Source organism: Diadema setosum, chromosome 4 (assembly GCF_964275005.1).
Source record: "Diadema setosum chromosome 4, eeDiaSeto1, whole genome shotgun sequence".
NCBI classification, from domain to species: Eukaryota; Metazoa; Echinodermata; class Echinoidea; order Diadematoida; family Diadematidae; genus Diadema; species Diadema setosum.
In genome coordinates this window covers 35,068,717-35,095,060 of record NC_092688.1, presented here as the reverse complement: position 1 = coordinate 35,095,060, position 26,344 = coordinate 35,068,717, and the positions used below count along the sequence as shown (strand labels likewise).

Below are 26,344 nucleotides of genomic sequence, written 5' to 3'. Positions count from 1 at the left end.
CAAATCAACGCCTCTGTCTTTCTTCATTGTTTGTATGGAAAATGTTTGTTTTTTCTGTTACTTGCAAATATAAACAATGACTGAAACGGTATTAACAACAATCTAGGATACGAACAACAAAAACATATAACATGATAATAACAAAATGATTAGATAAGTCCTTCCTTACACATCTACACACATACACACCACCACCACCACCACCACCACCACCACCGACTGTCTTTATCCCTATAAAAAGTATAATGAAAATAAAAAACCTAGTGCAAATCGCTTCACTCTCTGATTCATTTCCTTCAAAGAGCATTCAGTTTGTTATTCTTTTGAGCTGTTATATTGGTTATTTGCTTCAGAATGGTCTCATATTCAAGTATAATATGCAGTTTAATGTTTCCATGTTAGCATGCCTGTACAGTGACGGGGCATTAAACAGCACATTACTTGAATATGAGACCGTTCTGAAGCAAATAATTTTCACAAACAAAAAAAGATATAAATATACTCTTAAATGAATCCCACAAGGATTGGAACAATCATCCCCCAGCATTCCCACTGCACTGATTCCCACTGATCAGTTACTAGCCATCCCCTTTAAAACGATATAATAATGATTATTTCAAACACCTTATGGTTTCTCAAGCAGAGATTACTGATTGACTCTCTGCTTACTTTCCCTTTTACTAAAAACATTTTCTCAGTTTATAGTCATTTTACAAGGGCCTTATATTCATTTTACTATACACTTCGCTTCATTGATAAAAGTCGGTTTTATATTTTAGCTCTAAACCTTCGGAAGAGGGTCACTTACAGACTTACGAAAAATTATGCTACATAAATCACTTACATTATATTTGCCGTATTTTCGTTCTTGTTCCATAGGCCTATACATTGAAAGTAAAATTGTACACACGATTGAATGTGTCCACACTAATGGGAAATATAATGATTAACACAAGAATATTATCATTCACTCATTGATGTTGAACACAAGAATATACAGCTTCTTTCACCTTTGGGATGGATGAAAATGATATCACCTCATTCAAAACTGATTTGAATTTTGTATGCGTTTTCAAACACTCTCTATGCCAATTTGACGTCAAAATCACTGTAAGAGAACTAGGGAACCTGCTAAATATTAGTTACATTTTTGTAACTTCAAATAGATTCCACATCCTTAAAACAGTTAAAAATAACACGCATCAGGACGAAATAAGTCCAGTCTTGTTTAGTTATAATCCAACCTTTTTTCTTTTCTTTTTTTAAAAAAGAGGAAATTATAATTTTCATCATTAAGGTTTCAGACAGTTTGATTGAATCGATAAGTATTCAGTAGCACATAATTATAAATAAACTTAATTTTCATAATTTGTAGACGTGCACAGACGTGCTTTGATATTTTAGCTATAACCAGTCCGCATTTTGATTTCATATGCCCACCAGACAACAGTGGTTGGTTTCTATGTGAGGAAGCAAAAAAAAAAAAAAAAAAAAAAATCACTTTCCATTATTGGGCCATTATATCCAATGCGTAAATTTCTCCCCCCCCCCCCCCCGCACACACACACATCATCATCATCATCATCATACCCAGGATGTATGCTCTGTCACGTGGTAACTATACACGCCTACTAAGTATTTTTTATGCTGTTGTTGTTGTTGATGATGATGATATTGATGATGTTGTTCTTGCTGCTGATGCTGTTGTTGCGGTTGCTTTTGTTTTGAGAGACGCAGCCCTTGTCAATGAATGCTTTCCTGCAGTCACGGAAAACTATTCTGACTTTCAAAGGAGCTTATCAGGATGTGGTATATTGTATTTTCAGTTCAGATCAATTTCAGTCCAATTCATTTTGGTATTTCCATTTCTCCATATCATTGACAGTTTGGATACAACAACTGAGAATACAAAATATATGCAACCATGTTGTATTTGGATTTGCAGCAAAAAAAAAAAAAAAAATACAGAACATACTGAACATAATATTTAAGTACTATAATGTTTTCAAAGGCATGACGTTGCATATCAATTCCGATCACTGGAAATTGACAGAAAAACTTAAATATGTGTCACATGAACAACCCAATCCATAGACATATTTTATTTTTCTCATCCTCTATTCTGTTTCATGTACTGGGTTGATGTACATGAATAACAATCAGGTAAATGCTACATCGCGGCTGCAAAATTGAAATGCGTGGTTGTTGAGAAACGTAATACATGTATCGAAATCTGCTTAGCATTATTTTAGACTCATTATTTTAGATTAGAACCTACTCGATGTTGTATGAATGATAGCTATTTTCGTTAAAATTATTCTTAGTATTTGTTTATTCTTGTTATACCTGTATAATAGCTCCTGCAGCTTGCATTTACTGAAAAACAACAACCGAATTATATGCAAAAAAATATGTCTATAAAATGATAGAAAAATACAAAATATATTTCTGATATACAAGACCTATTCATTATTTCCGACCTAATTTTCTGTATATTCTTTTGTCCAGTCATGGAGCTATTTTTGGTAGCTCCATGGTCCAGTTATACAAAGAAAGCAGAAAACGAGTGCCCAGAGAGAAGGGCTCCGCCCGGGCGCGTTTTTTTTAAAGACGGCACAGATTGGGGCATGGCGCGTGTTAAACCTATGGGAAAAACGTTGGATTAGGGTTTATGGTTAGGGTTAGGGTTAGGGTTGGGGTCAGGGTTAGGGTTAGGGTTAGGGTTAGGGTTAGGGTTTGATGGTTAGGGTTAGGATTAGGATTAGGGTTAGGTTTAGGGATAGGGTCCCCAATCTGTGCCGTCTAAAAAAAACACGCCGCCCGGGCCTGCCGGTGCCGTATTATGTGCTGCCATCAACGTCCAAAAGGTGAAAGGCCAGGAGGGAGGAGCACTCAGCGCCAGTCATCGCTGTGCTATTTCTCGAGGGCGTAATTTGCTTTTTTCCTTGCATTCCAGGTATTGTACGTTTATGTCACTTTTAATACATTTGCCCATTTCCTATAGTTAGTGTTAGGGTAAATTTAATTGTAAACTTATTATTGTCCAGAGATAGGCCACCGAAAATTCTTGAGACTCGATCTTCATAACTGGCCACTGCAACCGCAAAGTCCGTACACATACGTACAGTGTACATGTGCAAAGCCAGTGCTGTCTACTGTATCTCATACACGTATAAACGCCACGGAGGTACCGGGTACAGTGTAACGTATAGTAGAAGTCTAGTACAGTTAGGCCCTACAGTGCAGTTGATTCGGTTGCATACAGTTGTGTACACGATAATGCACAAAATAGCAATCCAACGGCATAGACGGGTCTATCAACCGATATTAGGTGCACCGTATCATCATTATTAAACTCCATTAACTCCAGACAGCGAATTGCCAGGGGTAATTTAGTTTGATGTGAGGATAATGCAGCTGTCATTTGTATGACGCACCTCTTGACCCCCGGGAAATGTGCGTCATGGTCGCGTCAAGTACCACCAATTTGATGACGGGTGGTGCCGTCACGGGAGCAAAATGTCTGTCACAATACTGACCCATTATGTGCGTCATAGTCGGTCATTTAACCAGAGTGTGTCAAAAGGTTCGTTAATGGGACCGTCATGTAATTTTGCGAGGCTTCTTGCATGGGGCATGGTATCCCTCCGTTTAGAGAATAAAACAAACTCGCGATCGCGAGTCGGCCGAATTCACCGGCTCCTGGAAACGCGAAAATGACACAATTTTCAATCAGTTTTATTATAACATACTGATACTCACTTCATTCTCGTATGTCTTCTTTTTCTATCTGATGTCAGACTAAAGGTCTTTTCAGAAAGTTTGAGTACAAATTTGCTCCAAAACTACACTACCAAACACGATTTGTGATTAAAATCATCACATACAGCCCGCGGCATCGCGAAGCTCGCTATCCTTCAATCGCATTCACTGTAGTGTAGCATCGACCGTCGACCGTGGAACCTGCAGCAAAACCACGTGCGTGATGTCGACCATGTGGTACATGTATACATACAGTACACGCGTACATACGTATACAGAAGGCGAGGCATGGCAGAGGCCAGGCCCCAAAACACATACAAACGATTATGGAACTAACATTACTGAGAGTCTATTAAAACCTGCATTAACTTAAAATAGTAAATTCTATTTAAACACTAGCCATATAAACCATGTACCTAACTTGGGTTTAATAAGGTTCGTGTTTAAATAGGCAGGGGCTTCAATCAAGCTGTTTTCGAATCGGGGAAGGGGAGGCGGGAGGTTACGGAAAAAATTACTGTGGCCAGGCCGTAGTTTCGCGAAACTAGATAGTTTGCCATAGCAACGTGTATATCAGAACACGCGTTTCTATGGGATGTCCATGAACTAGGGAACGGTTTAGAGAAATTCAAAGTCATTCGAGGTTGAAGTGGTTTTTTCCTACGCATTTTTTTTTTTGTTGTTGTTGTTGTTGTTCATATCTAAAAAATTCGATTTCTTAATTTTTTTTCAACTGGTATTTGGGAGTCTTGTAATATATTTAAAATGTTGATAGAAATTTCTGAATATATTCAGAAAGTACGCCTAGGCGCCTACTGTTTGGATAAACGGTAAACATGCAGTCTGCGTTCGATACGAAGAAATCATTACGTCTTTCACGAGGAAAAACATACAAAACAAACAAAAAACACCTACGAACGAATGTTGATAGCCAAAACTTTGATAAGTAATAAGCAGTTATCATGAGCGTGAACTGAAATTAATTGTCATGATTTTGTTGTCTAACCAGGTGATGACTGCATCTCATTGAACCTACTCGTAGTGAATTTCTCTGGGCATACGAGACCTTTTAAGTATTTCTGGCTCAGTTGCATTTTTAATTGACTGATTAATCGATCTTTTTTTTATTGTTCAGGGAACATAAGATATTCGATCAAGTACATTATATTCGACTGTTTGATGTTTCCTACTATGAGCCAAAAGAAAGGCTATAGAATCACGATATCTTTGCAATGATTCCTTTAATTCAACTAATGAGCTGGTTCTTCGATATTTCCATGATATTTACACGCTGTTTATTCCAGTGCGCGCATTCTTCCGTCTGGCACGCACCTGGGTGTGGCACATGCTTTTGTGGAAATTTCCACAAGGGGAGAGGGGTGGGGTGTCAAGTTTCTTCGAGCCGAAGAGACTGCATGTAAAACAATCTCTTCGCTCTAATTTGTCATTCGTGCTTTCCCCTTATTTTTTGCTGATATTGAACATTTAGATTTAACTTTACGAAGGTTGGTAGCACGTGGTTCTATTTTGTTGTGAGGTGTATGTAATTTCTTTTTTTTTTATCATTCTTGGAAAGGAAAAGAAGAGTAAGGGGGAAAGAAGAATAAGAGGGAAAGTAAAATGGAACGAACGGCACGTACGCTCAGCATTCACAGTAAGCCGTCTTTTTACACCAGCAGTTATCATCATCACCATCAGACATCACTCAGACCATTTTAGCCTTTTCCTATCAACATTAAGAAAAATAAATAACAAATACAAAGTATCAACACCTCCCAACAACACAAATATTTAGAAAAGACAACACACGGCACACTACAGCGGCTGGTATCAAACTTCGTCGCTTCGATTCGAAAAAGTATTGCAGCAAAGCGGAGAAATCGCCGTTACGAAAATAGCAGTGCGAGACACTTGAAAGAATTACGTCAAATACTTCAAAGTATAAAGGGAACGGATAAAGTGATATAAAATGGAAGAAATCGTACCAAACGATGTGTGAGAAACGACAGTGGAGAACGGTAAGTTTAGTAGTAGGCTTAGGCCCTAGCAACAGTTTACAGCACCGAAAGCTACGCGAAAATAAGGTGAAAATTGGAAACTCGGTATTGCGACAAGATCCTTAGGATCAAGTCAATAAACGATACAAAACAAAGGAAATCAATTCATTTTGACCGGAAAATAGTTTGTTATAAGTATTCTGTTGTATGAGATCTCCTTTGATAGGCCGAGAAATACATCGAGCTTCCACGATACTCGGGAAAGACAGTTCGAACGCTTTTCACCTGCACATACTGCAGTGCACATCAATACACGAACAGAAACTCACCTCTTCCTTGCAGAAAAATGATGCAATAACGTTACAAAAAACACACACAACACTCTAAAAATCATTTCATACTTGGGAGGCAAGGGACAAGCGGATGAAGAAGAAGAGAAAAAGAAGCAGACATTGCACAACGGAACGCTTCTACCCCGATTCGAATCGAAACAGGGTACTGGAGTGTAGTGGCAGCTGGCTACAGTGTGCAGCTAAGCTACTATACTAACGCTCCCCAGCCGCCCACAACATGGGGATACAGTACCACGGCGATCGAAGTAAACATCCAGGGTCCGTAGGCGACAGGGATTCACGCGGGCGAAGTTCCGTTCGGTGTACACAGTTCGCAGGCAGCGAATTGCGTGAGCGCACACAGAGCTCTGCAGCATTCCTGCCAGTCTGGCACGTACTGCGAATAACATGTGCGTCAAGGGTCAGTCATTTTCACGAAGAGGTGCGTCACCATTTTGACTGGTTAATGCGTCAATGTCTCATAGAGGTGGGTCACTTTTTGTGACGGAGGGTACGTTATGGTACCCAAAAGGTATGACGCACATTGGTACTTTGACGCACCTATCCCGGGGGTCAAGAGGTGCGTCATACAAATGACAGCTGCATAAAAGGGGGCATTCTCGTGAAAAATTATCCTAACAGTAGGGTGTCTGGAGTATTTTTGTAACTTTTGAAATTCTGTGAGAAACGAATTGTGAATCATTTCATATGAAAGAGAATTACATCATTAAGACATATTTCAAATTTCATGGCGAAATGATGTTTCTATCTTGAGAAATTTAACTTTGAAATCACAGCAATATCACCCCCTTTTTTTACGAGCACGCATCAAAATGTGACCCAAATCATGTTTGCAAACAACGCCGAAAAGCTGCATTCGCGTGTGGATCTCCAGCGATCAGATAATGAGCGTACAGCGGTTAGAAAATACGCGTAACAAGCGAAGAAGCCACTCCCCCTATGTGTTGTCATACCCTGTGTGCGCTGCGTGCGTACGTACGTGCTCGGTATTCAGTTTACATTCGATTCACATGTACCGTATTGAGCGCCCTACAACACGAACGAACCCCGCGTATGTATGCAGGCGCAGCTAGCTAGCAGCGGCTAGGCAGCTAGCCCCGCCGCGCCGCCGGTAAAATTCGGGAAGCCGCCGAGCGGAGAGCATCGCGATTGTAAGCCAGGGCAGCCGGCATGGCGAGCATTGTTCGAAGAAATATGCAGTCAATTGTCGAGAGCAGGTGCACGCAGCTCGCGTGAAATGTACAAGCTACAACCTCTACAGCCACAGGCTTGGAAATGATGCCACATTACCACTATTCGTACATGCAAAAATGGCCAAATAAGAGTCTTCCGAAATCTTTTGCACAGCCTTTTTGTCGATCGGGTGTTCGTATTGTGATACACCGCTGCCGCTACCACCACAGTAACGTTAGTTAAGCCTAAGGCCTACTTCGTTCGCACTTTCTTTGGTTAAGCGGACATGATTGATTGTATTCACAACCGACTTCTCTGCTTAGTGCCAGTGACTCGAGCATCGCGAGTGCACTTTCGAAATATAAATGAACAACGATAAGATCATAACCAATCCACAAGTAAACTAATAATAGTAGACAGAAATTTAGTAGAGTCTGGTTGTTTTGCAAGACGTACCGTGTTACGTGATTTGTGAGCGTGACTGTATCCGATATGTACAGTACTGTATATAGTAGCCCTACTACATATCGACCACCCTTATTGAAACCGACCGCGTATAATTCGCGCACTGAACATTTAGTACGCACTTCTCTGCGCGCAAAGCACGTAAAAATGGATTGGCTTTGAATGTAGATTAGGATGGTGTGGGAAAACGCGATAATTCACTGTTCATTAATGGTTTTAATCAAGGACAAAATTTCGAATGAATATTTTCACCGAATCGTAATGACAGCACAATGTAATGTCTATGGAAGTTTCTAAAAGGCTTCTAAAAAGCTTCGTACAACACGGTGTTCAATACAACTCGGTTTACGTGCATTGTCAATGCAAAATCAGCGGTCGATCCTTAAAACGCGATTTACCGCGGGGAGCTGAAACGAGGCCACGTAAGTTCGTCGGCGATATTTTTGCACTGAAACTTCGAATCGAAAAGGGAACAACGGCATTTGATAGAGCTGGATTTTCTCAATCACGTAGGTCAAGTTTTTTACGTGAATTTCAGTGTTAAATATTCTTATCAAGCAAATAAACATTAGGCGGTCGATTAGTAGTAGGTCCAACCCTACAGAGTGCATGCTATATGATGTGTGATGCGTGTTACGTTATAGGAGCTATCGCAAGCGACAGCCCAGTTTCCTGCCTCGTGAGATGCACATCATACACAACACATACACACACACACGTAGTGACACACACACACAGAGGTAGCTCTTTGCTATGGCATGCAGCATCAGTATTCTGGCGTGCGCCGCATGCACACGCGATCCCCACACACCGCAGATGAGGCCATGTGGCCGGTGGTAGACGGCGCGCGATGCGTAATCAAATTTACATATGCATTAGCCCCTTCGCGCGAAGTTGCTATGGATTCTTGCATACGAAGCCCCTCCTAAAACGTTCGCTGTGACCAAAAAATTATTGCAAGGGGTATCTTCAAGGCGATATCCCCACTCCTAGGCGTGGAGCTAGCGAAAAACTAGCCACACCATCGGATTCAGCATATCCTCAACTACTAGCATGTCTTGGGGCGATGCAAATACCGAAGCAGACGCTGAGATATGGGGATAGATGTGCTTCTATCGATGTTTACATCAATTTATCGTCGGATTCATGAACCGCCCCTCTGATAGAGTATGGAGCAAAACTTCCTCTTTCATATGATACCAAATTTGTCAGGATTCGTTAATGGCATGGTCTGGGGATTTGGCAATAAAGGCGAAATTTGGCACAAAAATGCTTGGTCAAAACAGCGTAGGCGCGCGGCTCCATTGCGTTCTATGGGACTTGCGTGTTATTAGATAGGGGCGCGTTTTGGTCGAGGGTTAGCAGTGCGCGATCAGACACCCTACTAACAGTTACTTACTTACATGACTTAACGTTAGGTAACGTTAGGCCCATTCAGTGTCGAGTGTGTGCATGCACTTTAAAAATATGTGTCTGTAGTGTAAAGTAAATGGAGGTGGTGTGTGTGACATGCGCATTAACTGTTAAACAGATACTGAGCTAAGTGAATAAATAAGTAGGGTAATTTTTCACGATTAAGTTAGGCGATTAGGTATAGAACCACGTTCTAGGGTTAGGGCCATGTTTGTGAAATTGTGGGTAGAATTTATTTTTGGCGTAGCATGCAGTATCGTATTTCATGGCAGCACTTGTCGCAGGAGCAATCCCACGTCAAAGAACCACTACCAATAATATAGCCAACTGTCAATAGGTTATACATAGGCCTAGCGCCTCAAAATAGATATTCATCAGTATCATATCCACTTTTCAGGCAGTAGAATCACCATCATCATGATCATTTGACGAAGCTTGTTGGCTCAATGCGATATAGCAGCTAAGTGTCCTGTGCAAAAACTAATTGCTTATTTTGGCCTTGTTCTATCATTTGCTGTTCTGCTTCATCACATCCCCCTGAAGAGCATTCAATTCCTACATTGACCAAATGGGTAGATGTTTGCATACAATTGTGTACACATAATGCACAAAGAATCTGTTTGTCTTAACAGCATCTTGTTATTGTCATAACAAAGCTGTGTGTGTCTGTGTGTGTGTGTGTGTGTACATATAAACATATGACATCATGTTTATGTATATTTTCTCATTGTTATTTTTTTTTTAAAGTGAATGAAAAGCCACCATGTCTGATTCCAAGTACTTCACCACCACCAAGAAGGGTGAGATATACGAGTTGAAGGCCGACCTCAACAGCGACAAGAAGGAGAAGAAGAAGGAGGCGGTGAAGAAAGTCATCGCCAGCATGACTGTTGGCAAGGATGTCAGGTGAGGACCACAACATTTGGAAGAATCATCTATGATTTTCAGAGATTTTAAAAGTTGTTTTTGAAAAAAATTGTAATAATTTTTGTTGTTGTTACTGTATATGTACAAATTGTACATAATGCTGTATTTCAATTTCATATTTTTTCTGTATTGATGCACTTACATTGTAGAAACATCAGTATTAAGCGCTATATAAGTGTTATTTATTATTATTATTAATACTTTTACTCTATGATCCATCAACAAGTTTTTGTGTGAAAATGGAAGAAGTTCAGTAAATTTGTAAGTGCTTTCTTTAAATCCCAACAGTGATATGTCTAGAAAATTGATGTTTCCAGACTGCTTGGGATACTTTATATGCCATGTATTTTGCGAGGTTTTTATTTTTGCGAATTTCGCGAGTCAGGCGCTATTCCCAAATTTAAAAACATGCGAAAGTCTTAACTCTGATCCCAGCGTGAATGTGACGTGTACACATACATATCTCATTCAGAACTGCACACCATGATTTTGAATTAAACCACTTTGCAAAATTGTTTGGAATTCCCAATACACAAAAAATGAGACTTGCTAAATGTATGGCATATTATCGTACATAAACTCTATTACCATTACATTTTTTTTTCTCACTAATATGCTAGCCCCAAATTAGAGTAGACCTGCATGATATGGTGCGAGTACATGTGTATCTTTTCAGTTCATTTCTTGCAAAGCAATTGTGCCTGCATTTGTATACATATCCAAGTATGACTAATCTGTATTCTGACAATATGCTCATTGTATCACAGAATTACTTCAGACTTGCACATTTTTATATTCTCATGTACATGCAGTTATGGGTAGTAGTATCAATCAAGCGTGTATGACTTTTGTGTGCTGATGCAATGCACAGCATGCTGCAGTGGCGGATCCAGAGGGGGGCGCAACCGGCGCACGCCCCCCTTTATTTTTTGTTTAAAAAAAAAGAAAAAAAAAAAGAAATGAAACCTGGAAGTGGCACCAGAAATATTAGTTGCCCCCCACCCCCCTTTTACAGAATTCCTGGATCCGCCCCTCGAGTTGGTTATACCATGATTACAATGAATGGTCAACTGAGCTGTGACAAGATTGCTTTCACCATGCACTTTTACATAGCTCTGGAGCTCTGTTTTTCCCTCTCTCTCTCTCTCTGAATCAGAGAGTATGGAAAGAAGTCTTGGATGTGGTTCATACGATCAGTCACTATTAACTTCTTTATTGTCGCTGGCAACAGTATGCATGGCATTTTAAAAGAATGAATGATGAGGATCGCTTTGACTTGTATGATTCGCCTTTCATGACAGCTCACTGTTCCCCGATGTGGTCAACTGCATGCAGACAGACAACCTGGAGCTCAAGAAGTTGGTTTACCTCTACCTGATGAACTACGCAAAGAGCCAGCCGGATATGGCCATCATGGCTGTCAATACATTTGTGAAGGTGAGTGGTCAGCTGTCACTTGTTAAAATCGACAAAGGAAAATCAAGGGAAATATCAATGCCATCCTGTGTAATTTTTATCATGTCATGACGGGTGAGTATTTCTTTATTCTTGTGAAAGTGGGTATTTGCAATTGATCAAAGGACAGAGTGATGTGTTGTAATGATATTGTTGTCAACAATTAGATGACATTTGATGGGTTGTCAACTAGAGCATGGATTACAAAGCATCAACTTTTGGCATGTCAAAGCTTGACAAATTGTTTGCAGTTACCATTATGGCAGAAAACATATGACAGTTTTTTGCAGTGCTCTAAAGAGACTGGAAAAGCACTTAATTTTGTTGGATTCAGTTCTCAAATGCTTGAGTGATTTCTGTGTCATCAGATCTATCATTATCTGTCATATATGAGCAAGGAATGACAGTGATTTGAATCAAAATACCTTTCAGCATGACATAGCTTGAAAGGCAGAATGTATTACCTATCAGATGTCCCTTAGAATGTTTACTTATTTCATTTGCTTGATTCCATTAGCCTATTTAACAATGTTATGTCAATATTCAAAAGTGTGATTATACAGACTTTTTGCACTTACCATTAATTCTGCCCTCCTGGTCCACAATACCAAATGTATAAAGATCACTTTTCATTATACAAAATCCCATTTTCACAGGACTGCGAAGACACCAACCCTCTGATCAGGGCCCTGGCCGTCCGCACCATGGGCTGCATCCGGGTGGACAAGATCACCGAGTACCTCTGCGAGCCGCTCCGCAAGTGTCTGAAGGACGAGGACCCCTATGTGCAGAAGACGGCAGCCGTCTGCGTGGCCAAGCTCTACGACATCAACCCGCAGCTGGTGGAGGACCAGGGCTTTATTGACCAGCTGCGGGACCTGCTGACCGCCTCCAACCCCATGGTCAGTAGATGGGTCGCAGGGAGCGATTGTTTAAGGGCTTGCTATTTTGTTTCATTTGTTTTGTTTGTGTGTCTATATGTTGTAGATAGGTTGTCATTTTCCCATGCCATGGGAATGTAATGCTCTCTTATTCAAACGGAATTTGGTTTGTTTCATTTTCCTATGCTAGAGAAATTAAATGAAGAAATTTTGTTTTGTGTTAATTTCCTGTGCTTGACAACTGATGATCAGTTACAATGAAGGAGAAACAAAAACAGATATTCTTGCATAAGAATGAAATGATTCATATTGCATAATTGCCATGGATTTTGAGTAGAATGTTGCATGTTTACTTCTTTGTTAATGTCACCATGTTGCATTTGTGATGTACAGTGTAAGCCCATGATATTATGTTTTGTGACAATCCAGTTATTATACCACAAATTTACTCACTTCTAATGCATAGCTATTTCCATCTCCCTGTTAAAACATTGTCTTTACATATGATTGAGCTGATGATGATTGTGCAAGGTTAGGCTCTATGCCACCTTTGATTCAGAGAGTAAAATGATTTAATGATGATCCAACTCATTTTTCACTTTTGAATGACCAAAGTCTTGATTGCCATGAAATTTTTCATATTGTTTTTCAAACAAAATCAAGAAAACCAACTTTACAACTTTAGAATTCAATCCACTGCAACAATAGCTAAGAAAATCCCCAAACTGTGGTTTAGTTAAACTATGTAACGAACGATTTCTGTGCCGATGTAACTGAAATTTTGCATCTTCCTTCTCTCACCCGTCTCCTGAAATCAGGTTGTTGCCAATGCTGTGGCTGCTCTGTCTGAGATCAATGATGCCTCTCCAACAGGAAGTACTCTCTTTGACCTCAACACCCAGACCATCAACAAGCTCCTGACAGCTCTCAACGAGTGCACTGAGTGAGAACAACTGGTTTCATTCATTAGCCGATTATGTCATGACTTTGCAAATCTCCCGCAGATCTACTCTCAAATCTTCCCTAATTTTCCTTGTCTGATGCAAAAAAAGAAAAGAAAAAAAAATTGTTCCCTTTGCAAATTCATATTTACTGTTTTGCAATAATGTGGCAATAATGACTTTAGTACATGGGAGATGGTTGTAAATGAAAAATTGTCAAGACGTAACATTATCACTTCCCAGTGCTTTGGAGAGGATTTACAGTGTTAGTTTTGTGTTTGTTTAAATATAAGCTTGTAACCACTTATGGGTCACCCTAAATAAGCCCAAAATTGAGCCCAAACTAGAGATATCGATAAATGTACAATAATCAATATTGAGATGTCTGTATACATGATTCTCCTTCTCTTCCAGATGGGGACAAATCTTTATCCTGGACTCTCTCGCCAACTACACCCCCAAAGATGAGCGTGACGCGCAGAGCATCTGTGAGCGTGTCACCCCCCGCCTTGCCCACGCCAATGCTGCTGTTGTTCTGTCTGCCGTCAAGGTAGGAATCCTGTGGAAAATTGGTCGTAATAGCTTCATACCATACACACCATATATTCAACTAGTCTAGTAGATTTTTGTGTGAATTGGGACTTCCTGAAAATTTCTGAGTGGTTGAAGTCAGAATCTTGGAGGGCAGTGAGTGATGGGAATGCATGCAAGCAGCATTCATGTTGGGATCACAGTTGATAATCTGGTGTGTTGTAAAATTCGCATCGTGACTGCCTGACAAATTTGTGAATGGTTAAATTCGTGATTATGGAGTACAGTAATGAATAAAGAAATGCACGCTTGCACCGTCGCATTCATGACGTGATAAAAAAAAAAATAAAAAAAATCGAAATGTATGGTGTATACAGTTCATAATATTAATTTTCTGTAAGCGCACGCACACTGACACACACCCATATCCACATATGCCCACCAGAGACTTATCAAGCAATGAGACTTATTTCTGTAGTTACTCTCTTGCCCAGAAATGTCACAATTACTCTGTCCCTAAGTGTGAATGTCCACTTTCATGCCAGCCATACTCTGCAGTGCACGTACATCCACTGCCATTGTCCCATTAACTGAAGCGTGTCTTTCCCAATTTTTTTCCCGCCTCTGCCATGCAGGTCCTCATGAAGTTCATGGAAATAATGGAGCCTGCGGGAGACTACATCTCCACCCTGACCAAGAAGTTGGCCCCGCCCCTCGTCACCCTCCTCTCGGCGGAACCAGAGGTGCAGTATGTGGCCCTCCGCAACATCAACCTCATCGTGCAGAAGAGGTGAGGATAGAAGGGGTGGGGGAAGGGAGGGCTGTCACACGTGGTGTATTATGATTGTGATTGATTCCATTGAAATCAGATTTCAGCAGCCACTTTGCATTTTATTATTAACAAATGCCCTACATCAACTTAAATAAGCACTGAATTGATCAGTAATAGCCACGACAGAAGAAATCATGGGCATACATACGTGGGCAGGATTCGAAACTACGACCTGATCTCCAGACAGGTGTCTTATCTACCAGACCACCAAGCTTCCACCCGACAGCTAGTGCTGGTTCTAATCCTTGTAGTTTACAGCGGGTACTGCATAATTCTTCAAATTCGTGAAATTCTTCCATTGACGGAAGAATTTCGTGACTTTGAATAAGCAGTCACTTTGTGTTATAAGGTTGTTGCATACGTAGTTGGAACAGTGTAATTATTTTAAACACTCCGCAGCATCAAGAATGATTCTGTAGCACATACAGTCAAGACTGCTCTAGCGACAACCTGTGTATAATGACCACCTGCCCTTAGCGATCACATGGAAATTCCTTGCATAGAAAACTTGTAGTTTAGAACCTGTGTTTAGTGAGCACCTGCCTAATGCAACCAGTGAGGACAGATTTAGTTTTCGCTAGACAACTGACAACTGTGCACAATGACCACCCGGCTGCGCACTGCGCCAATTGACCAAGCCTTCGTGTGCCTTGTTGGCCATTACAGCAAACTGTTCATGGCAAAAGTTTAAGGTGATCGTTTGAAGGGGCAGTGAGAATAGCTAACACAAATAAATGAAGTAGTCCATAGTAGTATAGGATTATGGAAGTATCGTTGTGTACATGTTACGTATGGGACTTAGAAAAGATTAATTGCAAAAGGATGCTGCATTGAACCTGTCTGCAAAGATGAACCGTCTATAATGACCATATTGCATGTTTCCCTTGAGCAGTTGTACACAGGTTCTGCTGTTTTTGAATGCTAACCATAAAACTGTTTTTTTTTTTCTCCCCGTGGACCTCCAGGCCAGACATCCTCAAGCACGAGATGAAGGTCTTCTTCGTCAAGTACAACGACCCCATCTATGTCAAACTGGAGAAGCTGGACATCATGATCCGGCTTGCCTCACAGGGCAACATCGCCCAGGTCCTGGCCGAGCTCAAGGAGTACGCTACCGAGGTCGATGTGGACTTCGTGCGCAAGTCCGTCAGGGCCATCGGACGTTGCGCCATCAAGGTTGAGGTAAAAACTCTTGACTTCTGATGAGTGCGTCTATCACTTTAGATTCTGATCTGTGTCGTAAACCAGGTGGGGGATGTTTCACAAAGAATTAAGTCGATCTTAAAAGTTAGGTTCAACGATAGAATATGGTATGCTGCATTTGTTGTCAGTATTCTAACTTGCAAATGAAAATTTAAATTTTGGAGACTCTTACAAGCAGCCACTAATACACAAAATGAAATAACAGATGCAGAATTTTTTTCTGTAAATCTTGATAACAATATGAAGTGGATTTTGAAAACATCAAATATAACTTAACAGGGAAACCAGTGGCATACCACAATTTTAAGTATGGGTCCAAGGAAGGAGGAAGTAGTTTTTCTTAGGATTACATGTAGATTTGATTTCAAAGGAGAAAGTGCTTGGAAAAAGAAGTTTGCTCTGACAGAGTCATATTGGGACAGTGGCAGAACGTTGTAAGTAGGTGAAGTGACTGTAACGTTGCTTGCATCAGACTCTTCACTTGTGTCGTTCTTGAAAGGGTTCCGAATTTATATTCACTGAAAAGAAATTTTCTGTGGAAGCAGAGAATGAAGAGTTCCTTGTAGAACAGATTCTTCAGAAAGTTGTACTTCAAGAGACTGGATATCATATGTCGACTATGACCACGTTCGATGCTGCCGAATAAATGCTGTACAGGGAAACCCTGTTATGAAGAGCTTGCGAATAACGATGTACCACTTTTGACAAGGTAGATTCAGCTGTCAAGATTTACCATTGTTGTGCTTAGCTGGTCTCTCTCTCTTTTTATTTAGCATGCTGCCAACGAGGTACTGGTTATAACAAGGTAAAATTGGAAGTCCTGGTAACCTTGTTACCGCAGGGTTTCCCTGAATTTCTCTCCCAAGAATGCTCACTTCTCACGCGTGTCCCCTTTCTGACCTCCCCCAGCAATCTGCTGAGCGCTGCGTCAGCACCCTGCTGGACCTCATCCAGACCAAGGTCAACTACGTGGTGCAGGAGGCCATCGTGGTCATCAAGGACATCTTCCGCAAGTACCCCAACAAGTACGAGAGCATCATCGCCACGCTGTGCGAGAACCTGGACTCCCTGGACGAGCCCGAAGCCAGGTTTGTCGCCCTCTCATGTTCAGTTACAAGCCAACGCTTTTCGAAATGCTGTGAAACCAGAAACATTCACGGCAATGAAATTTTGTGAATTGGAGCTTACGTCCTCTTTTTTTTTTTTTGCGTTATAAAACTTTCACGATTTGGTACTGGTTTCCACTGCATTTCATGCACAAAAAATTTGGGGTGCATTTTACTGTCACAAATCTTTGCTCCGTGGGAAATTCAAGAAAGTTTCATGCACGCAAAAATTTCTGTTTTTACTGCAATTCGTGATTTTCTGCACTGCCTGTGATGATGTGATGTTGGAATTGTGATGCTCATTAATGTCATCGGTAGCTGTGAAACTTGCAGTGCGTGTATGAATTTAGTGAGAATGAATGAGTCGACACTGAAGCCATGAAACTTGCAATGTGTGTATGAATTTTATATCAATGAATGAGTCGGCAGTATGTGCTCCTTCACACACTCAAACATGCATGTTCAGAACATGTGATTGACTACATGCAAAACATGTGTGTTGTGTCTTTCTCAATATTTGCATTGGAAATATTTCATACATCTTGAAAGAAAGATATTATTCAGAGGGGTGAAGGCTCAGGTTTGAGTTTCTTCAGTTTGTCTCCCTCTACAAATGAAAATTTGTTAAGATCGCAACTGCTGATCTATAAATTAACAAACATGTCGGAAAAAAGGAACCAGTGGGACTCGAACCTGAGCCTTCACCCCTCTGAATAATATCTTTCTTTCATATATGCCTTGTCCGCCTTGGACTACTTAACATAACAATGTCGGAATCTCGGAGCTTGGGTATTTGTTCCATGTTCATCGTGTCACTGCCGGCAACCAGGGACATCCTGGTGGTAGTGTCGCTGCCCAGAAAGCAGTAGATGACAGGTTCGAGTCCCACTGGTTCCTTTTTTCCGACATGTTTGTTAATTTATAGATCAGCAGTTGCGATCTTAACAAATTTTCATTTGTAGAGGGAGACAAACTGAAGAAACTCAAACCTTTCATACATCTTGTACATCAAATGATTGATGCAGTAACCTTCATGTGATGCACCAAATATGTAGATTTATTTTTTTTGAGTTTTTTTCTCTTTCTTTCTTCAATTCAATACAAATCATGTTTTATTTCTAGTATCACATTCTTTTTTTTGGCCATATTGTTACAAGAAATTGTAATACAAAATCAATTTTATAAGCAAACTTGTGTTAACATTTGGGGGGAGGGAATAGGATTGTCATGTGTTTTTCTTGTGATGGTGGTGGATGGTAAGGGCTATTGCTGTTGTATTATGTAACCAAATGTTATCTTCACTGCATGGATAGGGCGTCCATGATCTGGATCCTTGGGGAGTACGCTGAGCGCATTGACAACGCTGAGGAGCTCCTGGAGAGCTTTGTGGAGGGTTTCCATGACGAGAACACCCAGGTGCAGCTGCAGCTCTTAACCTCCATCGTCAAGCTGTTCCTCAAGCGGCCCCAGGACACCCAGGAGCTGGTCCAAACCGTCCTCAGCCTGGCCACGCAGGTAGGATCCTGGTCTTTATTTTGGTCTTTAGCAGGGCGTTGGTCCAGACCTTAGACTGTAAGAATAGAATTTTTCATGTGCCTGCAGAACTGTCAATTTTTGCTCCAAAATGTACACATATACATATGCATGAGAAATATGTGAAACAGTGCTGTTGCAACATGGTTTTTGTTGGGTAAAGATGAAAATGTGAAATGGTAGCCAAAAAGGTTCACCTATCTCAGAGCTTACCTGACTGTGATTGCTTCGTAATTATTCCTTATCAATTATCGATAATCAACAAGCTGGGCCACAGCAGTATCCGCCAATCAGAGTGAATCACATGCAGCTTATTGGAAAAAACAATTGCCAGGGCATAAGCGATCTTCACATAACATTCTACCTGCCTACTTCTGAATGGGGAGGGCACTCTTTGAGCTGTTTTGGGTGTTTTTCTGTACATAGATTTTCCTCAACTCTCAAGCAACCTGAGAACATTTGGCTCAGAATTCCTCAAAGTGATAGAGTGTTCCATGTTGAAATATTTGTTCTTTCTTCCTTTTGTTTTGGTATATTCCAGTGATATTTGCACAATCATGTAAACAACTGAGTCATTCTGTGTAAGCAAAGGAAGTGCCTGTGTGTTTGCATGAGATGTGCATTTAATCAGTGTTAAACAGTGTATTATAGTTTTCATGTTATTGCACATGAAAATCTTAATGCTTTTTATGATGAATTGAGTCTTCAATACTGAGGTTACAGCAGGATGCATTGAAGGACTCTAACACAAGTTTTGAGAGATCAATGAAATGATTGTGAACAACACAAAGTGCCTGGAATGAGACATTGTTCCAGAGCATAGAAACAAGATGAATATTATAAATTTGGGCTGTATAAATATATTCATTCATAATGCAATATCTGTGTGCAATTTTGAGCATTTCCTGTTCAAGATAATTATCCCCTTCCTATATGTTGGTTCATCAAAGGGTTAGAGTGAAGAGAAGGGTTTGGGTCAGGGGAAAGGTGAAGATGATTGTCCAGGGGGTAATTGCCCTAGAATCGTAGTTGTAATGCATTCTTTCAGTATTTGTTTGCTGCCACCAATCCATCACAGGAGTGCGACAACCCCGACCTGCGAGACCGCGGCTACATCTACTGGCGGCTGCTGTCCACGGACCCCGCGGCGGCCAAGGACGTGGTGCTGGCCGAGAAGCCGCTCATCTCCGAGGAGACGGACCTCATCGAGCCCACGCTGCTGGACGAGCTGATCTGCTACATCGGCAGCTTGGCGTCCGTCTACCACAAGCCGCCCAGCGCCTTCGTGGAGGGCCGCACCGCCGCCCGGCGATTCCTACCCACTCGTGCTCCGGGGTGAGTTAGTTTCTGCTGCTCTTCGTTGAGGTTGAAGCCTTCTCCTGCCGCTTATCCCTCCCCAAGATTTGAAGTTGCTGATGTGCTGCTATCATTACCTGACAGTTGATTATATGTTATGCCTCTTCATGAAAGCCATACAATGTTAGAAAAATGTTTTGTTTTGTTTTTGGGTTTTTTTTTTTTTTTGCAGATATGAATTCGCCAGATTCTTAGCTTTAAATCGATATATGATTGGCCTACTTCACTGCAAGGAAAATATTAAAGATAATAAAAAGTTTTGGTACCTCAAAAGTGTCCTTGAATTTTCTTGTCTTAGTTTGTGTTTCAGGTTAAAGTACCTTTCATATAACTAACACTGTGACACTTACTCGCCCCAAAGTGCTCTCATGTCTTAGTAATCATGCAATTAACTGCGACCAGCAGCCCCATACGCATAGCGACCAGCAGTCCCATACGCATAGCGTAATCGGGCTTCGCATTGTAGCATTCAGGATCATGACAGATTTAGTATCGCAGGGTAAATGTCAACTGAAAATCCCATAAATTCTTCAATTTGAAGACTTACCAATTAAGTTGAAGTATTGAAAACAGGCTTTGGGCAACGTCTGGTTCTGCCTATAGTCCCTTTCTGTTCGAATTGATGACTGAATGTGATTCGGTCGACAGGACCTTAGGAGAGCTACATACAGTACACTGAATACTACAGCCAGTGCACGCGAACACATCACATGCACACAAATTTCAAATCCATGAACGGATAAGATGTTTGTGTGCGCATGCGCTGGCCATGGTATCCATTGTATGTAGCTCTCCCAAGGTCCTCTCGACCGAGTCACATTCAGTCATCAATTCGAACAGAAAGGGACTATTGGCAGAACCAAACGTTGTTCGAAGCCTGTTTTCAATACTTCAACTTAATTGGTAAGTCTTCAAATTGAAGAAATTTTTGGATTTTAAGTTGACATTTACCCGCGATACTAATTCTGTCAAGATCCTGAATGCTACAATGCAAAGCCCCATTACGCTATGCGTATGGGGCTGCTGGTCGCAGTTAGCTATGCGTACAATGGGCTGCACGCTGCTGGTCGCAGTCAGTGGTTTCGTACATTTATCGACGCTGTACAGCGTCGGCTCTGGTACGAAACCATTATTGCATGATTACTAAGACATGAGAGCACTTTGGGGCGAGTAATTCTCACAGACAACATACTTTAACCTGAAACACAAACCAAGACAAAGAAATTCAGGGAAGTTTTGGGGTACCAAAACTTTTTATTATCTTTAAAACAACAAAATTAAACATGAGAGAATTGTAAAGTTTACTTTTCCAAAGTCGGCTTTGTGCCCGTTTTTCTTCCATTCTGTGATCTCAGACTTTTTACAGGTATCGTGATGACGCACCACTTATGCTTAGCAGCTGATAGAAATTTTCATTAGCTGCCTCCCTTTGGTTGATCCTTTGGTTTCTTTTGTAAGAAGTGACTATTGTAGTAGTCTGTTACATAAGTAAAGTTTTCCAAGTTGTCCCTGTTTCATGTAATCAGGTATAATCAGAGACTTAAAAAAGTACAAGTTGTTGCATGCATGCCTATGAATATTATTCAGTTTTGTGTACATTATTTGATATTTATGCCATGGGTTATCATTACATCCAAGCATTATGATTTAAATTGTGTCTGGAGTGATGAAAGAGAAGAGGTTAGTGGAAAATATTTCATGATGAATGTGGCGTGCTCACCCTACAGAAGCTCTGGTTCAACGTCGCCCGAGAACGAGCAGCAGCCAACACCCATCCCACAGACCACTGTCATTCCCACGATGCAACAGCCAGGAGGCGGCGGCGACCTCATCGGCGACCTCCTCAGCATCGACCTCGGCGACACAGGCATGATGTCATCTGCTAATGTCCCTGCCCAGCAGGAAAGCCAGGGGGCACTAGACTTGCTCGGCGACGGCATGGAAAGCTTAGTAAGTGGCTGCACGGCCTCCAATGTAGTTGCCCCCAAACCATGCTCACACCTGGTTCCAATCCATGCTATAACAGAAGACTGTTATATAATTACTTCGGTACCCTATGGCATTCGTAAATTCCCCCCCCCCCAACTTTCGGAGACTTTACTGAAAAATTCAACAACCCACTTTAATAGGTGTACATTTGGCTAAGTGTTTTAAGCTAATGCAATAAGGATTAGTGGAAGTGCATAGTTCACGCACTCACTGGCTTTTTGATATCATACATCTCTGTGGTGTAGCTTTGTAATACCTGCTTGTGAGATTGCACTCCCATTAGAATGATTGATGGCACAACAAATTCCTTCTATTTATTCTTACTTGGACTGGGAATCTTAAAACAAACTACACCAACAAATATGCTAGCTACTTTCATACAGAATCTAACACAGTCATGCCTGTAACTTAAAGGGGGAATCCATTTCAAATGTAAGTTAGTCTGATAAAAAAGAGTAAACTTTTACGAGTTCAACGGTAAAAATTTGACTGAAATCGGATGAAAAATAAGGAAGTTATGACATTTCGAAGTTTTGCTAATTTCTGCAAAACAGTTCTTGTACAGTGGATATGAATATGCAAATGAGTGAGCTAACCATGTCATACCCTCACAATTTACCATTGTTCAAAATTGTACAATTGTACAAAAAAAAAAAAAAATGATGAAAATTCAATGTTTCTGTCATTGAAGTCTGAAACATGATGTTATCCCTGGTTGAATAACTTCAGAATAGTGATCAGGTAGATATGAGGATTTGAGCCTCGGGCATAATTGCGTTTCAGTGGAAAACTAGAAATTTCAAAATTTTATGTACAAACTATATGGTAAGTTGTGAGGGTATGACATGCTCACTTTCCATTTGCATATTCGTATTGACTGTTCAAGAACTGTTTTCTGAAAAAATAGTAAAACTTCAAAATGTCATAACTTCCTTATTTTTCATCCGATTTCGGTCAAATTCATACCATTGAAATGGTAATATTTTACTCAGACTAGCTTATATTTGGACAGGATTTCCCCTTTAATGCATAAGACACTTATCAGTAAGATAGACACTAATGTAACTTGAACTGTTTGTTGACCCATCAAATCACTTTTGTTTTAATGTTTCTGTATTTGATTAATGATTGTTAATTCTTATTTTATTGCAAGTATTTTATAAGGTGCAAAAGAAACTTTTCTTTTATTTGAGTACTAGATTTATTCATATATACCATGATCAATTTTGATTGCAGACTAAAAACCCTCTAGATCGCTAAATTCATAACTTTTCCTTAAATTGGCACCTCCTTTTAAAAGATATCAGTTTCGTTCCTTGCTAAAATCAACAAATTTGTGTATTCCTTCCCTGAATTTGTACAGAACCAAGTCAATCTTTATTTCTCCAGTATGGGATATGCTGTTTAGTTCAGGTTTGCCAAGTAATTAGGACAAAGTCGAAATTTCTGCTGGAAAAAATTGCCCCAGGACTTGAAACAAGTTCAAGTGCTACTCAAAAGAGCTAGGAATTCATTCTTTTGTTTCCTGCATTCATATCACATCCATGTATTTCATGTGTCTGTTTCACTACAAGTGTATCTCTTTTCACCTGACCATTAATATTTGTTAAGTGGTATTATTCAGCTACACTCTAAACTTCTGTATTCATCATATACTTGTTTCTGCAGACATCTTGTCATGTACCTTGTCTTCATCACCTTCTTCTATTTGCTCCCAAAGATTATAGGCACCAGCACTCCTACGGCTGCCGCGGGTCCGCCTCCAGGGGGCGCCAGCATGGCTGCCTTGGGTGACATCTTTGGTCTCGCAGGAAGCACAAGTAGCGGAATAACTCTTACCAAGCAAGTAAGTATGAGTTTGATTCCATTTTGCAGCTCTTGAAAACTGGGCATCATTGACGATACTATTATTATTGTTCTAATTGTTGTTGTTACTTTTGTGATTATTTTATTATTTTGATGATGATGATAATGATAATGAGTAATCATTTTATTATTATTATTAATATTATTATTATTATTATTATTATTATTATTATTATTATTATCATCATCATCATCATCATCATCATTATCATTATAATTATTGTTATTGTTGTCATTATAATCATTATCAATTTTACTTGTATCAATGAAATTATTTGGAAATTATTCGTATCAATATTAGCTTTTACTGTTTTTGTTGGAAGCTTTGATATAATTGCTGAATTAATGGTATGTCGTATAATTCCTCATCTTCATCATCATCATCATCTTCATCTTCATCTTCTACGATTGACAGGAATGGCTGCAAGCGAGTAAAGGGAAAGGTATGGAAATCACGGGCACATTCAGCCGGAGACAGGGCCAGCCATTCATGGACATGACATTCCAGAACCGAGCCATGCAGCAAATGGCTGGCTTTGCCATTCAGTTCAACAAAAACAGGTGAGGCAATTTTTAGCGCACTCAGTTATCACAAGATGTTTCGTATGTACAAATTTGTATGATTTGTTCCCAGGATTAGGTCATTTGCTCAGTCTATATTGTTCTCATCTTGGCTCAGCAGAAGCGTTACAGTAGGCGTTTTCACATCAGCCCGATAAACATCCAAGCTCGAAAAATTTTCCGCGATTGCGAATTAGAGCGCTATTTCATTTCTTATTCACATCAGCCCGAAGAGGGGGTAGTCCGAATAGTTAAAAATTTCAAAATAGCTAATTCGACAGCTGAGTATGTGCAAACAGCATCAGTAATGTGTGTGCCCTCTCAAAAATTCCTCATGCTTTGTGTGCAGTTTGCCTCGGTCGATCGGGTCACACATGCTAGGAATGATGGAATTCATCGTGCAAATTTCTCGAGTCGTTTTCACATTATCCAATAGCGCGCTACTATCCTGCTATTTCAGAAATTTCCCGAGTTGGAGTCGAGAAACTTTCTCGATCAGAGCGATACAATTAGCGCGCAAATTTGTGTTCACATTATCAAATAGCGCGCTATCTCGCTATTGGGAAAATTTCCCAAGTCAGAAGATGGCGCACTATCTCGAAACATCGGGCTGATGTGAAAACGCCTAGTGAATCATGCTCATGTTGTATTGATATGCGTATGATTGTGTTCGTAGGAGCGTGCATACATAATCATGTGAGAAGCATGGGTCAGTGGCCAGGGCTGATTAAAGCATTGCTGTCTATTTTACCAACAAGTGCAAGTCTATCATTGTGAAGTTAAAGCGTGATTGTATTTTATTCTGTTACTATGAGGCATTTAACCCTAACTAGGCCGGGCTATTTAGGTAGATCATAGAGCCGGGGGGGGGGGGGGGGCCTCCCAGGCTCCCCCTCCAGATCTCGGCCGTCGACAGCGCGATCGCGACGAAAATTGGCACACACATTGCCTGTGATGTAATCTAAAGTACCATGAAGTTAAATTTTTAAAAAGATTATCATTTATGCTAAATTATGCTAATTTATGCATGATGATGCATGAAATCAGACAATTTGGTATAAATCATTAAATAAAGTTCAAAACAGGCACATTTTTTGTGTAAATATTCTTTTTAAAGCAATGGTCCTGTTCCTGTTTATGTGGCGTATCAGAATGTTATTTGCTAGTATTTGCAGAATACTTGATGAAATTGTGTTGAGGAAGGATAGTATCAACATCCATGATGGTTCGTTTCACATTACAGTGTAAAATAGATGAGAAAATTACGAATTTAGTACATAGTAATTTGCTGCAAGAAGGCAAAATCTTTCCAACATCTATCAGGATGACCGTTACCTACAGAGCGCCACCTGCCGTTTCCATTGCAATACGATACTGTCTTTGCGTTTTGCGAGCCAAACTCCAGCCACCACTCCTTCCATTCCACGAAGCGACAGGCCCTCCTGACCCCTTGACCGAAACACATCTATTTTTAGGCCTTCGTAAGGTTACACTCTGCGAGCTCCCCAAGGACTCTCGGCAGAATCTCTCTCCCCTTCTCCCAACTCTCGCCGTTCAGGCCTACACACACCAGAGAGACACACACAATACCCAATGCCCAGCCACTTGCTTCATTCAAAGTGTACGGTGGAACACACACCGGTATCGTAACCCCATTGAACGTGTTGGGTCGCCGATACCAGTACCCCTACCTACCTGGTTATGGAAATGATCCAAATGTCTAGTCATGTACAGCTCCATCCATTGAATACTATGTATTCACAGTTGTGCCATTGGGTACTAAACTTTGTGAGTCCGAAGAAAGTAATTGAATGATTATGGCACCGACTGTAGATATTTCACGTATGTCTGTACTTGAGAACCACCGGCATCAACGATTTTATCATCTATTCGAACATGAAAGTTTGAAGACTAGATACACGTGTACTAGCTACTACACACATAGAGAAAAAAAAGATCCTAGATGGATTTCGATTGAATTTTTGATGTTCAAATCGCCA

General features: G+C 40.5%; 1 protein-coding gene across 1 annotated transcript in view; it reads left to right on the top strand.

The window, feature by feature from the left end:
• The first annotated feature begins 2,826 nt into the window (after window positions 1–2,826).
• The window catches only part of LOC140228025 (AP-1 complex subunit beta-1-like), a 41,345-nt gene continuing 17,827 nt past the window's right edge, over window positions 2,827–26,344 (top strand). The window contains exons 1-14 of the mRNA XM_072308423.1: window positions 2,827–2,956; window positions 9,911–10,069; window positions 11,392–11,527; window positions 12,202–12,447; window positions 13,245–13,369; window positions 13,782–13,917; window positions 14,534–14,688; window positions 15,696–15,912; window positions 16,843–17,021; window positions 18,353–18,554; window positions 19,651–19,907; window positions 21,656–21,878; window positions 23,638–23,763; window positions 24,199–24,344. Of these exons, the coding sequence (XP_072164524.1) occupies window positions 9,927–10,069; window positions 11,392–11,527; window positions 12,202–12,447; window positions 13,245–13,369; window positions 13,782–13,917; window positions 14,534–14,688; window positions 15,696–15,912; window positions 16,843–17,021; window positions 18,353–18,554; window positions 19,651–19,907; window positions 21,656–21,878; window positions 23,638–23,763; window positions 24,199–24,344 (2,291 nt within the window). The 5' untranslated portion in view covers window positions 2,827–2,956; window positions 9,911–9,926. The remainder of the gene's footprint in view (window positions 2,957–9,910; window positions 10,070–11,391; window positions 11,528–12,201; window positions 12,448–13,244; window positions 13,370–13,781; window positions 13,918–14,533; window positions 14,689–15,695; window positions 15,913–16,842; window positions 17,022–18,352; window positions 18,555–19,650; window positions 19,908–21,655; window positions 21,879–23,637; window positions 23,764–24,198; window positions 24,345–26,344) is intronic.